General features: G+C 36.0%; 1 protein-coding gene across 2 annotated transcripts in view; it reads left to right on the top strand.

Annotated features, from left to right (window-relative positions):
- Nucleotides 1-16,956, top strand: part of KIAA2026 (KIAA2026 ortholog) — an 85,541-nt gene extending 68,585 nt beyond the window's left edge. For both annotated transcript variants that reach the window (XM_003273833.4, XM_030810692.1), the window contains 3 exons: nt 6,824-6,939; nt 11,130-11,317; nt 12,676-16,956. In XM_003273833.4, coding sequence (XP_003273881.2) covers nt 6,824-6,939; nt 11,130-11,317; nt 12,676-16,295 — 3,924 coding nt within the window. In that variant the 3' untranslated portion in view covers nt 16,296-16,956. The remainder of the gene's footprint in view (nt 1-6,823; nt 6,940-11,129; nt 11,318-12,675) is intronic.
- Nucleotides 16,957-17,415: the final 459 nt, after the last annotated feature.

Here is a 17,415-nt window from a genome sequence, read left to right as displayed (position 1 = left end):
GATCTGTTAAAATATCATCAGTTTGTTGGCTAACATCAATTTATTGAAAACAGTCAAATTCAGATACTCAACCAGTGGTTAATTTCTAGTCCACGGTTCATTCTTTGTAAATGAAAATGATAGCACATTATCTCTTAAATGTATATTGTTAGATTTTCTTCCCCAGTGATAGTGAACTACCTTACCAGGAATGTGACCTGTCACCCAGTTTTTCCCCCTCTACAAAGCCGGAAGACAGAGAAACTTGCAATGTTATCATTATTATTGTTGTAGTTTGCCTTCATGCTTTCTATTTAAATACTAATTTGGAAATGTTGGATATACTATTCAATGTATTCAGTGTGGGATGCCTTTAAAGTACAAACGCGTTCCTTTTCTCCTAGTCTTAAGTAAAAATTGGTAAGAGTATCAAGAGAAAATAATAGCATATATAATAGTTCATGTTAGAGCTTCTGTCAGTGTTAAAATACTTCTTAACTTTTTTCATATTTATATGGATTATACTGTCAAAATAGCACTTTTTCAGGGACTGTGTACCAACATGATTAACATGATGTTTTACCTCCAAAACTGTGAATATGCAGGAATATGTTAATATGGTGGTAGTTTCTGTAGGTAAGCAGTAAGAAAAATAAGTGAATACTTATTGAATATAGTATTACCTTTTCATTTAATAGTACTTAGACTAAGGAGAATGTCAGATAATTAGTTTATTAAAATACTTAGTTACAGTTTATTATATATATTCTGTTTTTATACATGTGAGTTTAGATTATACCTTTGGATATAGTTAGTGATTTTAAATGAGACATCTTTTAGTGCCCAGCTCACTCAGTCAGTAGTGCACGAGACCCTTAAATAAGACTTCTTTTTGTAGGGATCCATTTAGCTTTTCTAAAAGGTATTTGCATTTTAATTAAAAAACATAATACGGCCGGGCGCAGTGGCTCGTGCCTGTAATCCCACTACTTCAGGAGGCCAAGGCGGGTGGGTCACTTGAGGTCAGGAGTTCAAGACCAGCCTGGTCAATATGGTGAAGCCTCATCTCTACTGAAAAAACAAAAATTTAAAATTAGTTGGGCGCGGTGGCAGGCATCTGTAATCCTAGCTACTAGGGAGACTGAGGCAGGAGAATTGCTTCAACCCAGGAGGTGGAGGTTGCCATGAGCCGACATCGCACCTCTGCACTCCAGCCTGGGCAACAGAGCAAGACCCTGTCTCCAAAAAAAAAAAGAAAAGAAAAGCATAATATATTGTAATATATTGATATTTAATACCTTCTCTACCACATAATTTAAGTCTGTGACAAGAATTAAACTTGTAACAAAAAATGTTTTGTGCTTCATGTGTCTGTGATCTAACAACATATTTGTAAATAAAAGCATATAGGCAAAAAGCATTCATACTTTCGTTGTATATGTTTTGTACTGTTCTTTTTAATAAAAATGTTATCTCCACAATAATACCATCTCCATTTAAAAAAGCATTCTTTGTATATTTTTATATGATTTTAATTTTTTCTTCATATGACTGCCAATACCTGTTTTGTTTAGATATAATATTACAAGAAAAATCTGTGTAAGTAACTGTATGGCTTGTATAAACAAGTGACTTTCACCTAAGTTTAATGTACAAAGCATCTAAATTAAAGTGTGCAAAATATATTTGTTGTAATGAGACATTTAATCTAGAATTTATTTATGTCCCTCTTTTTTTCCTTTTTAAGTATCCAGTATCCCCAGCATCAGTAGATTGCCAACTCCCTCTCCTTGCCACACCCCAGCCAGTGTTATGCTGGTGCTGTCATACCCATCCCAGATTACTGTAGCAGAATGCAGTTGTTCTTTAGTTGTGAGGTACGTTTCCCTCCCCACTCATTTCACATACGTAGAGATGCAACTTTTGTTTTTACAATATTGTGTAGTTTTGTAAGTTATTTTTTATTTTCCTTTATGATTCCTTAAGTTATTAATCTGTTACACTCAAAGACTTATAAAACTGCATAATATAATGAAGGACTTAATCTTGTGACCATAGACCAGTTCCTTTTTGTAGCAATCCCTGTGGGGTCATAAAACCTCCAGTGTTTTGTAGTTGGGCCATCTTATGGAAAGGGAGCTGGCAATCTGCAGCTGCTGTGGACATTGGATGAGAAAGCATGAAAGGTAAGCTTCAAATTTAAATTATATTGTATGTCTTTGGTTCCATAATGTACACTTGAAATTCATACTTTTGTTGATTCGTAAAAGAAAAATACTACTTGTCCCTTTATAAAGTGACCTTCAGTAAATATTTGAGTTATTAAATTCATATAATGCATTGAGATTCTCTTAGAAAGTATTGTTTGCCTATGAAAATAGTGAAAATTCTAACATGGAAACAGTTGATTTATCCCTATATTCACATACTTGTTTATAAAGGAAAGTCAGAACTAAAATTAGATGCATAAAGCTTATTAAATATATTTTTATTAGAGAAAGTCATAGCACTGCTCCACAAATGATCTTTTACTAAATTATCTGTCTGCCATTTTTATCTTTGTTTCTGTATTAATCAGTATAGAGAAAGAGTCTTAAGGGCCTTTCTGATTTTTATTACATCCACATTCTGTCTTTGTGTTTGAACATAGAAGAACTTGCTGTTTTGCTTTTAATTCACTCTTAACTTTAGGTCATTATAATTTTAATTATTATTGTAATTTTAAAAGTTAAAATAAGTCTTAGGGATTTTAATTCTTACAATACAGGGATACCTACATGTAAATATAGGTACTTTCACAATATAATCTGTTTCTTCTTTAGGAATTGTCTTTGTGGGGTCCAAGAGATACAGCATTGTGTAGCGGAAGGATATTAGACGTTAGTATTTAGAGTATAGAATTCTAGTCTAATGGCTGCTTCTATCTGCAAATACAGTTGTGTCTCAGTATCCTTGGGAGATTGGTTCCAGGACCCCACCTTCATACCAAAATCCATGTATGTTCAAGTGCCTTATATAAAATGGTGTATATATAACCATTTATGTATAACCTACACACATCCTCCTGTAGACTTTAAATCATCTCTGTATTATAATATCTACTACAATGTAAATGTGATTTAAATAGTGGTTATACTGTATTGTCTAGGGAATAATGACAAGAAAGAAAAGTCTGTATGTGTTTAGTGTAGACACAACCATTCATTTTTTTTCTTCCAAATATTTTATATCTGTGGTTGGATACATAGGGTCAACTGTACTTCCCTGTATAACTTTAGACCATTTTCTTCTAGAAAATAAATGCCCTTTTAGTTTGCTTTCAACTTTAATAATTTCATACTAGATGAAACATGATCATTGTTCTTTGTTTTTCCCTTGTCCGTGTATATGAATAAAGTTGATCAATCAGAAAAGCTATTAGTAGCTTTTAGTTAATGACCTAATTTAAAGTTCAATAAATACTTGTTTGATTTTTAAGTAGATTTTTATATTAGACCCAAGATAAGGCAGATTATCATCTCTAATTTGTTTTATATAACTTTTCTTCTCTTTACATTAATTTCATTGTATACCATGAAACTCTGAGACCACTACTAAGTAGAAAGGGACAGTGTCATTATTTTAATTTGATTGGGGTTATAAGCACCATGTTTTGACCAAAGAAGATGGCACATAAAACAGGCAGTGTGAGTTTCCCTTTTACTCTCAGTAATTAAAGCACCTTACCTCAAATAGCAATCCCAGAACAGTTAATTTTCAACTTTTTTAAACCTCTGCATGCTTTTGAGCAACATAAAAACTTGACTCACATTCTCCACGGCAGGGTATAGGGGTGCCCTTTGTTGTGATCTTTATATTCTTATGTATCTGCTAGACAAAGCATTTTATCAGTCTTTACTTTCTTATAATTTGTATTACGAAAATAATAAACTTTTGGGTTTGTTTTCCAAATATAGAATGATTTAATAAGCATTTTCAAATTATGAATGAAATACTATACCACCACTACCCCAGACTGAAAATATATAAAGAAAGAGAAGAAGGCCACAAAACATATAATGTTAAAAGATAACAGACATTTCAAAACAGATTAGTTGGTAAGACAGAGTTGTATGAAAGAAGTCTGTTCTCTGATCATAATATTTAAGCTTCCTTCCTTATATACAGTCTTCTAGTTCAGTAGTATATTTCTCCATGTTGGATTAAATTTCTAAGATTAGTAATAAAATTAAAAGGTAAAAACTTTCTGATCTTTTAAAAACTGTTTTCTACAAAAATTAATATTGTAATTCAACAGAGGCAGAAATACAGTTGACAAATATCTTGAAATAACAATATCCCAGCTACCCAGTCTCCCCATCCTGTGCCTCATCTACCTAGACCTAAGTAAGATCTTCTGTGCCACAATACTGCTAGTCCTTCTGCGTCCCCCACCACACTACCACATGCTAATCCAGGCAGCAGTCATACTGCCCAGAGTAACTCTGCAACTGTCATTTTTCTCCTGTAACTCCCGGTGAGGAATTCAGCATGCCTGGTGTTCCCTAGCCTTTGAACAGTTTTCCAGCTAATTCTGCCACAAAGAGTATAGTCTCCCTACCATCATATCTTTCCTCTTTCTTCTCTCTTTAACTTAGGAAAGATTTACTTCCACTCTCACCATTTCACTTTTTGAAGCCAAATAGTTGAGAAGTGGAAGAATGTTGGTTACAAGTCTACCTAATTTCTATTTTAAGTTCACTTTTTCTAGATGAAAGTTACTTCCTGTTCAATTTTATAATGTATCATTTAATAGTTTTGTGTTCATGCTTAGCATAAACACTTCTTACTATCTTATAACATTTCTTTGAGAAAAACTTTCAAGGTGTACATGCCTTATTAAAGGGAAAAGTCTGCCTATTTTCCATTTTAAGTTCACTTTTTCTAGGTGAAAGTTACTTCCTGTTCAATTTTATATGTATCATTTAATAGTTTTGTGTTCATGGCTTAGAATAAGCACTTTTTACTATCTTATAACAGTTCTTTGAGAAAAACTTTCAAGGTGTACATGCCTTATTAAAGGGAAAAGTCTACCTATTTTCTATTTTAAGTTCACTTTTTCTAAATGAAAGTTATTTTTTGTTCAATTTTATTGTGTATCAGTTTAATAGTTTTGTTTTCATGGCTTAAAATAAGCACTTTTATAACATTTCTTTGAGAAAAATAAACTTGTAAAGTGTAGCTCATTTTTAAGTTGGATCCTTTGTGTACTTTAGAACACATTTAACAAGAAAGAAGGCTATCTAGATTAATATATGAAATAAAAATTACTTTTCTTGAATTTTTTTTCTTAATTCTTTGATTCATCATACCATTAAGAAACAAGAATTAGTCATGAGCCTAGGTTCCATATTCATTATGTGCACATGCACATATATAATCTTATATCTTCCTACTCTTCTAGTAAGCAATTCCTCTTCTAAGATATAAAAACCTCAGAGGTAGAAATTTACCTGTTTATGTGCATAAACATTCTGCTGGTTTAAAGCACAGGATATTTTTTGTAAAACTATACCGTTCATCACACAGGTTTATATGTAACTAAAATTTTCATGACTGAAATTCGAAGGTCATATTATATATATATATATCCTTATATATATTGGGAAATTTATGCACGTTTGTAATAGTTTTTGCTCTAGATAGTGGTAGTTTTTCCGCCTTAGTGTTCTACTTATATGCAAATGGACTCAACAGTTGCTATAGGACAAAATCTAAGTTTATGCATGTTAAATGTGACCCATAACGTATATAATTATGTATCTTTTGTTAGAAAGAAAACACGTGGATTGTGTGATGTGTGAATTATATCTTAAAGCCATTACAAAAAAAAAAAACCCAAAATGATTATATAACAGTAGGTGATGGTAATAATAGGTATATACTGTGGCTTAGCAGCTATAAATTTATTGTTCCTGTGTTATTCAAATAATTTTATATATACAGGTGAGGTGTATCTTCTAGAGGTTTTTATAGCCTGTGTCAGATTGAATTCATGTGATATACTTTTTAAGAGGTAGTGATGTGGTTCTAAGAGCTTGGACTTCAGAATCAGGCAGATATGGGTTTAAGTTACAGGACCTTAAGCAAGTCATTTAATCTCTATGAGCCTTATTTTCATCATTTGTAAAGTGAACATAACAATGCACACATCTCAGAATGCTTTTTGTAAATGCTAGAGCTCTCTCTAGATATATATATATATATGTGAAATACCTAGGTTAATACTTAGCAAATTGAGAGGACATCAGTAACTATTAACTCTTAGTATAGCATTCGAGTATTGAAAACAGTAACTGCGTGGTTGCTTTTCTGGGCTAGAAACATTGTAAAATAAAATAATTGTAAAATTGCCTAGGAAGTTTGTTAAAAAGACTGCTTTTAGACATGATAACAAACCTACCTTTTCTCTCCCTTTTCCCCACTCTTTGGGAAAATTACAGTAACTTTACTGAAATGACCTGTGTCATACTTATTTAATGAATTTATATAAATGTTTGTATTTTTACATATATTTAACAAATGATTTATTAAAACATTTACAATTGATGCAATTTTAAAACATTTTTTAAATTTTTGTCTTCCAGTTGGATGAAACAGGTTTCAGATTTCTCTGGTAGAATTGAGAATTGTTACATATATTGAATAAAATTTATTACAGGATGTGTTCCCCCTTTCTGCAAGCTTCTGAAGAAGAAATACATTTTTATGGAGTATTGGCGTTTTTGTATTTTACTCAGGAAATAAGTTTTGACATTTACTTTTAGAATAAATCTAAGGGATTTACTTTAAACATTGTTTTCAGGGAAAATGGTATCATCGGAGGCAAGCTGTAAAAGAATTACATAGTACATTGATACGTCTTTTAAATGAATTGCTGCCATGGGAACCAAAGTTAATGAAGGCTTTCCAAAGAAACAGGTAATTCAAATGTTATAATCTGTTTTACTTATTTTATAGTCCTTAATTTATGATTTTTGGATGATGTCCTGGAATCATTTAGTAGTTTTCCAGTCATTTGTAATTTGGCAGATATTTTTGACTGCCCGCTGTGTGCAAGGCACTTTCTAAGCCCTGAGAAAGTATTGTTGACTAAACAAATCCTCCACTCTGTGACTTACATTCTCATGGAAAAAAACACACTCAAATGTCAGGTGGCAAAAAAAGTGCTGTGAAGAAAAATAAAGCAAGGTAAGGGGTTAAGAAATGGCTGATTTGGGCGGGATGAAGTTTACTCTTTAATCAGGTGTCAGGGAAAGCTTCCCTGATGAGTTTGGTGTTTGAACAGAGACCTTAAAGAAATGAGGAAGGGAGCTGTGTGTATTTCTGAGGGGAAAGCAGAGGGAATAGAAGTACTAAAGCCCTAAAGTTGATAGCATGTTTGGCGTTTAGTGGAGATGCAAAGAGGCAAGCGTAACCAGAGCAGAGCGAGTGAAGAGAAATGTGGTAACAGGCAAGAGTCAGAGAGGTAAGGAGGAAGGAAGCCAGATCATGTAGATCTTTAAGAATTTGAGTTTTTACACTGAGTGAGATGAGAAGCCATTGAAGGGTTTTAAGCAGGGAAGGGACATGATTTGATTTATGTTTTAAAGCAATCACTCTGTTGGGTGGAGGTAAATGTAATGGGACAAAGATGAAAGCAGGGAAACCAGTATACTATAGCAGTAATCCAGGAGAAAAATGGTAGAGACTTGGACCAGGATAGTAGCAGTGCAGATACCAAGGAGTGGCTGGATTCTGGATATACCTTGAAAGTAGGATTGGTAGAATTTGCTTAAGGATTGGATATATGGAGTATGAGAGAAAGTGAGGAATGAAAAAGATGATACCCACTATTTTTGGTCTAAACAACTGGAATAATGGAATTGCCATTAACTGAGATAGGGGAAACTCAAGGAGTAGCAAATTTGAGAGGTAGAGGGGATTGAAGAGTTAGATTTGAGCATATTAACTTTGATATGCTCTTTAGACATCTAATTGGTGTTATTGAATAGGCAGTTCAGTATAGGAGTCTGAGTTCAAGGGAGTCTGGGGGGTACAGATTTGGGAGCTGTCAGCATCTTGGTTGTATTTAAAGACATAAGGCTGGTAGAAATCACTTAGTATATGAGCATAGATAGAGAAGAAAAGAAAAGCGAGCACTAGATCTTCCAGCATGTAGAAATGGCCAAGATGAGTAGGACTGAGTAGGAGAGACTTTGAAGGAGTGTTCAGTAAAACAGGAAGATAGTCAAGGAAGAGAAGTGTTTTGGAAACCAGGTAAAGAAAATGTTTCATAAAGGAGGGCTGCTCATGATGGGTTGAGGAAATGAGAAATAAGAATTTATGATTTAATTTGGCAACATGAGGATCATATTAATGACCTTGGTGAGCTGTGGTAGTAGAAAAGTGGATTAAAGTCTTAGAAGTCTATTCAGGAGAATTAGGGGAGGGAAATGGAAGAGTCCTCTTTGATGGAGTTTTGCTATAAGGTGGAATAGAGAAATGGAGCAGTATCTGGAAGGAAAAGAGGTTAAGAGAGTGTGTTTTGTTGTTGTTGTTTGTGTTATAGAATAACATGTTTGTGTACTGATGGAAATGATTTAGTAGACAAAAAATGGATTCAGGTAAAGGAAGGGACATTTGGTAGAGTGTTATCCTTGATGAGGTAAGAGTATGCATTTAAATGGAGGTGTTAGCTTAGGTAGGGAGATGGAGAATAGGAATATACATTAAGGTGAGTTGCAGATGAGGTATGAGCATGTGAAAGTTCTCTTCTGATTGCCTCCATTTTTCTTGAAATAAGAAGTAAAGCCATTAACTGAGACCGAGAAGGTTACTGAGAGTGAGAAGGGAGGAGAACTTTATACTATCCCCACATAGATATTTTTTCATTCCAATCTTATAGATTGAAAGGGAGATTCATTTTATGGTTATCATTTGGTAACCCATTCTAATACCTTTAACAGCCCTCATGTGCTTCCATAAAACCCTTAACAATAATTGAAAACATACATAAATTGAAAGCAATTATCAACTAACATTTGTTGAATATTTATGTGTCACACATACTGAGAGGTAAGTACTATTATTATTCTCATTTGTAATAAGTAAACTGATGCTTAGAAAATTGAGGAATTTTAATGTTTTGAAAATTAAGGAATTTTAATGTTTTAAAAATTAAAAGCCACTTTGGGAGGCTGAGGTGGGCGGATCACGAGGTCAGGAAATGAAGGCCGTCCTGGCTAACACGGTGAAACCCTGTCTCTACTAAAAACACAAGAAATTAGCCGGGCGTGGTGGTGGGCACCTGTAGTCCCAGCTACTCAGGAGGCTGAAGCAGGAGAATGGCGTGAACCCAGGAGGCAGACAGATCTTGCAGTGAGCTGTGATCGTGCCACTGCACTCCAGCCTGGGCAACAGAGTGAGACGCCATCTCAAAAAAAAAAAAAATTTTAAAGCCTGGGCAATATGGTGAAACTGTGTCTATACAAAAAATACAAACATTAGCCAGGTATGGTGGTGCATGCCTGTGGTTCCAGCTACTCAGGAGGCTGAGGTGGGCGCATTGCTTGATCCTGGGAGGTGGAGGTTACAGTGAGCCAAGATTGTGCCACTTGTACTCCAGCCTGGTGACAAAGCGAGATCCTGTCTCAAAAAACTAAGTTAAAATTGAAAGTCTTACAACTAGTAAGTGACAGAGGTAGGACTTAAAATCTAATGTGCACAAATAAGAATGTGTAGCAAAAATAAATTGGAGAACATGGCCAGGTGCAGTGGTTGACGCCTGTAATCCCAGCAGTTTAGGAGGCCAAGGTGGGCAGATCACGAGGTCACGAATTTGAGACCAGCTTGGCCAACATGGTGAAACCCCGTCTCTACTAAAAAATTAGCCAGGTGTGATGGCGCGCGTCTGTAATCCCAGCTACTCAGGAGGCTGAGGCAGGAGAACTGCTTGAACCTGGGAGGCAGAGGTTGCAGTGAGCCAAGATCGTGCCACTGCACTCCAGTCTGGGTGACAGCCAGAAGAAGGAGGAAATGAAAGGAAAGGAAAGAAAGAAGGAAATGGAGAACATATGTTCATGTTTATTTTTTGAATAAACAACACTAAGGGTAAAAGTTGAGGATAAGGTAGAAAACTTAGTTGAAAACAAAAGGAATAATAAAGGACCTCTAAAATACCATGTTTCCATCTCTAGTTTCTCAGAAATAAAGCTATTATGTTTTTATATGAAAAAGATCTCTGTGAAAGATTACTTTTCAGCTTTGTTTTCCTAGGCTTAATTTTTTTAAATACTTCTATTAAGACTGAGAGGTTTAGTTACAATTACTCCCAGGATTAAGTGATAGATTTGTTACTCTCTGTATAATAGTCACAAAAATAGATACTGGTGCTTAGAATTTCTGGCTTAAACTTTCTTAAATGACCTTTTAAGATGTGTTATAGTCAGTAATTTTAAGACTAATCTGTCAGTGTAGCTAGAAAAAAATTACTGTTGTCTCATTTAATTGGTCTAACAGCAACCTTTATAAAGATGATCAGATGGTATGTTCAAATCTTCATTCCGAAATTTGCAGATATATATAATTTTTTTTCTTTTCTTTCTTTTGTTTTTTTTTTGAGATGGAGTCTCGCTCTGTCACCCAGGCTGGAGTGCAGTGGCACGATCTCAGCTCACTGCAACCTCCACCTCCTGGGTTCAAGCAGTTCTCGTCCCTCAGCCTCCTGAATAGCTGGGATTACAGGTGCCTACCACCACGCCTGGCTAATTTTTGTATTTTTAGTAGAGACAGGGCTTCACCATGTTGGCCAGGCTGGTCTCAAATTCCTGGGCTCAAGAGGTCCGCCTACCTCGGCCTCCCAAAGTGCTGGGATTATAGGCATGAGCCACCATGCCTGGCCGGATACATATAATTTTTTAAGTTTCAAGTTTCTTATGCCTATACCATAGGTTCTGTCTTCCTGAGCATTGGCAAGACTGAACTAAGTATCTTAGAGACACTTAAGATTAAAGCATAATTTCTAGTGACTTAATAAAAAATATTTCCATATGTAGTTTAAAATGTTAAAAGTTAGATTCCAAGAATTTAATACATATGTATTATTTGTTATGCTGGGCATTTTATTTCAGGAGCCGCCTAAAGAAAGACTATGATGATTTCAGAAGACAACCTGATCATGATAAATTTACTAGAGAACTATGGACTACTGATGAAGGTGAAGGAGATCTTGGAAAAGACTCTCCTAAGGGAGAAATCAGCAAGTCTACAGACTCAGCAGAACCTCTGGATATCCTGGAGAAAGATCGCTTTGATTCAGGTAAGCATTAAACTTTTTTTTTAAATCAACACTGAAGGCACAAAGAGAAGTTTTTGTTTGCTGTGAAGGCAAAAGATAATATGGTCAATGAAATATATTGATTAGGGAAATCTGTTATGTTTTGAAGAAGTACTGTCCACATCCTTATAAGAAGTTTCTACTAGCCTAGGCAACATAGCGAGACCCCATCTCAACAACAACAACAAAAAAATTAGCCAGGCATGGTGGTTGCATCCCTGTAGTCCCAGCTATTCAAGAGGTGGAGATAGGAGGATCACTTGAGGCCAGGAATTTAAGGTTACAGTGAGCTGTCCACTGCTTTCTAGACTGGGCAACAGAGCAAAATGCTGTCTCAAAAAAAAAAAAAAAAAAAAAAAAGTTTCTTGGAGTCATTATTACATTTCTAGGAGTTTCAGGAGCCAGTGCTTGACTCCAAACTATAGGCCTGTCATTGCCCATTACAAACCACACACCCTTGATCTATAATCCCTTTGAAATTGGTTCATGCTCTTCTTTTTATTATTAGTATTTTTGAAGCACTCTATCTGAAATTTACTTTAGAAATAGAATTTGACAAGTTCTTAATATTGTGAAGATTATTTTCTCAGGAATTACCACCGTTGATGGCCTAATGAGACCAGAATGAACATATCATTTTAATAAGGATAAAGGGCTGGATTAGATTACCTGTAATTCATTTCAGTTTATCAGATTACATTATGGAAATCTAGCTTAATGACTTTCTTTGGTTATATAGAGGTTAATATGGGCAACAGAGTGGTTAGAAGTGCATTAACTTATTGTTTTCCATCTTTGGCAAATTAAGAGTAATGTCTTATAAACGTAGTTTGACTGAATATGAACATAAATTTTTTCACTCTAAGGATGAACATCAGAAAAAGCTGGATATTTTTTGTCCTTCAGGGTCTCTAGAAATAGAATAGATTGGAGAACCATCTCTCTATGGTATCAAAATGTTCCTAGCTAGAAAAAGAGAACTAGATTCCTTTCCAGATTAAATTCTGAGCCCTCATTGTTGACTTGGGTATTTCTAATGAAACAGTTTTTTGCACTTAACACTGGCAGAAGAATTAGCAGAATTCTTGATCAAAAATTTTGACCAAAAAAATTTTCTCATTAATAGGTTATTCTTGGGCATGGTTATGATATCTAGATTATCATATCAAAGATGACCTTACCTTTGTCTTCATCAGTGGTGCTAAGGCTTTTGAATCACCCTGCAGTAGATTTCTTAATACGTTGCCAGCTCAAAGATTGACTTTCTTTTTTACAGTTGATGTTATTACTATTTAGTTGCTGTTTTATATAAACAAAATGCCTGTTTTTATAATTTTCAGATGATATGAAGTTGTCAGAAATAGATTTTCCTGTGGCTAGAAGCAAGCTGTTGAAAAAGGAATTGCCTTCAAAAGACTTACCGAAGACACTGCTTAAAACACTTAAACGACAGTCCAAACAAACTGGTTATGTGGATGACAGCACAAAAGAGCTTTCTCCAAGGAAGAAGGCAAAGTTAAGCACAAATGAGACAACAGTTGAGAATCTAGAAAGTGATGTGCAGATTGACTGTTTCAGTGAATCAAAGCATACAGAGCCATCATTTCCAGAGTCATTTGCATTGGATTCAGTACCAGTGACTACTCTCCAGAAAGGGACCAAACCCATTCAGGCTTTGCTTGCAAAGAATATTGGGAACAAAGTGACCTTAACAAATCAACTGCCTCCTTCCACAGGTAGAAATGCTCCTGCTATGGAAAAACCAGTTTTATCTCCTCCAGAAGCAAGCCCGATAAAGCCAGCATTGACCTGCCACACCAACACAAAAGGTCCTTTACAAATGGTATACAAAATGCCCTGTGGCCAGTGGTTGCCAATAGATCTTCAAAATAGCTCTGTAAAGATTCAGATGCAGCCTGTGGTGGATCCTAAAACAGGAGAAAAAATCATGCAGCAAGTTCTTATTCTGCCTAAGAATTTTGTGATTCAACATAAAGAAGGAAAAGCAGTTGCAAAAGAAATGCCACCACTTCAACAGAAAGGTACAGAACAACATTGTTCATCTTTCCCACAGACAACAAATATAAATTCTTCTTTAGCATCAGTTTTTGTCAACTCACCAGGACGTGTTTCTACCCAACTACCAAATACAGTTTTCAACAAAACAATTACACCTTTATCAAATATAAGTAGTGCTAGACCACAGCCTTTGTCGCCTGTAACCTCCGTAAGTAGATTAACACCATCAGTTAAGACTAGCCAGAGTGAGGCAGGAAAAGCCAAGAATGCAGTTTCAGCAGCCACATTCTCCTTGCCCAGTGCTTCACCCACCATTTCCTCCACAGGTCAGCCTCTGTTATCAACAACAACACTAAATGGGTCTATAAATCCTGGTAGTTCCTTCAACTGTTTTGCACAACAGACTTCTGATTCTTCTGAAGCAAAGCAAGAGCTGAAAACTGTGTGCATAAGAGATTCACAGTCAATTCTTGTTAGGACACGAGGTGGGAACACTGGAGTTGTAAAAGTACAGACCAACCTAGATCAAAATTCACCCAATACTGTATCTTCAAGTTCAGTTTTCACTTTTGCTCCTCAGCTTCAGGCATTTCTGGTGCCAAAATCAACAACTACTTCCTCTGCTTTTTCGCCTGTAGCTGGAACAACTACTACATCTAGTCTTTCACCTTTTAGCCAGACACCGACTTCTGTTTCCATTCCAGCTGGCTTTGCTCCATCCATGGGGAATAATCTCAAACTTACATTAGGCCACCCCACTAGCAGTGGTGATTTGGGCCACATGATAGATAAAACTTCACACATGCCCTCTTCTCCCTTGAAGTCCTCTGTTTGTTCTAGTACTCTACTACCATCAACAACAAGTAGTTCAGTAAGTGTAATTAGTATATCAGCAGCAAATTTTGGACAAAACAATGCAAATATTATTCATACTCCAACTAAACAGCAACAAGTAGATTATATCACAAAAAGTTACCCTGTTACAAGGTCAGAAGCAACAGCAACAACAAATGGAGATGTAATCAGTGGGACTCCAGTTCAGAAACTTAGGCTGGTATCAGCTCCATCTGTTCTTTCTTCTGGCAATGGAACTGCAATTAATATGACACCTGCACTGACATCTCCAGGTGTTTCTGCCCAGAAATTAGTTTTTATTAATGCCCCAGTTCCCAGTGGTACATCAACCCCAACTCTTGTTGCAGAATCGTTAAAACAAACTCTTCCTCCTCCATTGAATAAAGCATATGTTAAGACTCCAGAGCAACCCCAAATAGTACTGATTCCATCTACAGTGGGCACACCAATAAAAATAAGTTCATCACCAGCTGTGTCTCAGATAAAAGATGTGAAAATTGGACTAAACATAGGTCAAGCAATTGTAAATACTTCAGGCACTGTGCCAGCTATACCATCAATTAACATTTTACAAAATGTAACTCCAAAAGGAGAAGACAAAAGTAGCAAGGGCTATGTTTTGCCATTGTCAACAAGTGGTAATTCAGTTCCAGTAAGCTCAAATTTTGTGAGTCAGAATATTACCCCTGTTAATGAATCAGTGGTTTCTGCAGCAAGAGCAGTAAACATGCTTTCAGTTACCGGAGCAAATTTATCTTTGGGTTCCCTTTCAGTGACCTCAGCCTCTGCTTCAGGTGGGGCACGACCTCCTGTTTTAGTCAGTGGAAATGATACCTCTTCAAGAATTATGCCTATTTTGTCAAATAGACTTTGCTCATCAAGTCTCGGAAACACTGTGGCTATATCAACTGTGAAAACAGGACACCTTGCATCGTCTGTTCTGATTTCAACTACACAACCAGTAGTGTCTCCTAAATGTTTAACATCAGCTTTGCAAATTCCTGTTACGGTTGCCTTACCTACACCTGCGACTACATCCCCTAAAATAATAAACACAGTTCCACATTCGGCAGCAGTACCAGGAGCCACACGTTCTGTATCTCTTTCTAAAAGACAGTCTCGGAATTCACTCCAGTTTCAGTCACCAGGGATTTCAACTACAGTGCCAACAAATTTAAACACAAATAAACCTCAAACTGAATTGTCGTCCCTTTCACCAAGTCCAGGTAAAATAATTAATATTTCCAATTTTGCTTCTCTGCCAAATCAGCAAGCTTTAGTAAAAACCCCCAGTTACAGTTCTGCTCCAGGTGTCGCTACCATTCACACGGCTTCGGCACCATCCAATGTAACTAGTCTAGTCGGGAGTCAGTTCAGTGAACCTTGTATTCAGCAAAAAATAGTCATCAATACCAATACACCTTTGGCACCTGGTACTCAGATTATGATTAACGGAACCCGGTTTATTGTTCCACCACAAGGTCTTGGAGCTGGCAGCCATGTTCTCCTTATATCTACTAATCCAAAATATGGAGCCCCCTTAGTTCTTAACAGTGGCCAAGGCATTCAGTCTACACCAATAGATAACTCTGCCCAGAAGATCACACTAGCATCAAATAATTCTTTAAGTGGGCAACCTCTACAACATCCTCTAAGAAGCCCTACAAAATTTATAAACTCTTTTGGGAATGCAAGTTCTATACCCACAGTACATACATCACCACAACTCATAAACACAACTGCTAAAGTTCCTGTTCCACCTCCTGTACCAACAGTATCACTGACTTCAGTAATTAAGTCTCCAGCTACTCTCTTGGCTAAGACATCTTTGGTTTCTGCCATTTGCCCCAGTAATCCTCCACTGCCAACTAGCACTTCAGTGTTTCATTTGGACACACCTGTCAAAAAATTGTTGGTTAGCCCAGAAGGAGCCATTTTGAATACCATAAATACTCCAGCATCTAAGGTTTCTTCACTCTCTCCATCTCTCTCTCAAATTGTTGTATCTGCCAGTCGAAATCCTGCGTCTGTCTTCCCTGCTTTTCAGTCATCGGGCTTAGAGAAGCCTGACAGAGCTGCATCTTGAATTTAGACTAAAAGAGCCAGTTTTTAAATAATGGGGCATTGTTTTGACTCCCATAAAAATTTTAAATGTTTATTATACTGTTGAAAGCATACTATACATAGTTTTGTGTGTGTGTGTGTGTGTGTGTGTTTTAATGTATCTTTTCATTAGCTTGCAACAAGGCTTTGTTTTCTTGGGGAGGGAAAAATCTGTTCCATTTCACTTACTGTTCTGAGGAGGGTTTCAAGGTTCTGTGTTTAAAGTCAGGATTTACCTGTCTGTAGAACATAAAGTGAACAAAGTGAATAGTTTAGAGTAAGCTAGCCTTTTGCACATTTTCATTGACATGTTTCTTCTTGAATTTGGACTGTTGCAGCATATCTATGATATGGTATTCAGTGTCATTAGTGAAATCTTATTTTTGTTTCTGTAAAAAAATATATATATATATATTTATGCATTGTGCAAAATGCAGTCCATGATGTAAAATTGTACATATTCCAGAATCCCTAACAGCCTGTACTAAATATATGTACAAAGAACTATGCTGTCTTATTTATGTTTTGTTTACATAATGTATAGTTTTTTAAGTATTTTAGTAATTTTGGACCAGTGAACTGTTAGCAACAATGCAGAAGAATCTGCATGTAATAAACTGAGTTGCTGTATTTCTTTGTTTGAATACCATTTTTAACGTGTGTTCTTGTTCCATTGAAAGAATACAGGATGTAATTGAAGACAGTCCTTTACAAGAAAGAATTAAGGCTGGGAAATTTGAATTAGAGCTAGCATTTGTACATGGCTTTCCAGCTTGCAAATACTACTTTCACTTAAATCTTGTATTTCAGAAAATGCTTTTTGTGTTTTGACTCACCTGTTGCCCAGGCTGGAGTGTAGTGGTGCAGTCTCGGCTCACTGCAACCTCCACCTCCTGAGCTCAAGCCATCCTCCCACCTCAGCCTCCCAAGTATTAGGTTGGTGTGTAAGTAATTGTGGTTTTTTGCCACTAATGCCACTAATGGCAAAAAAAAAAAAAAAAGCCACTAACAGCAAAAAACCACAATTACTTTCTCACTAACCTAATAGCTGGCACCACGGGCATGGGCCACCATGCCTGACTAATTTTTTAATTTTTTGTAGA

The sequence above is a fragment of the Nomascus leucogenys genome, chromosome 1a (genome assembly GCF_006542625.1).
Source record: "Nomascus leucogenys isolate Asia chromosome 1a, Asia_NLE_v1, whole genome shotgun sequence".
Lineage (NCBI taxonomy): Eukaryota > Metazoa > Chordata > Mammalia > Primates > Hylobatidae > Nomascus > Nomascus leucogenys.
Note: the sequence above shows the minus strand (reverse complement) of the source record. Positions and strands in the feature narration are given on the sequence as shown.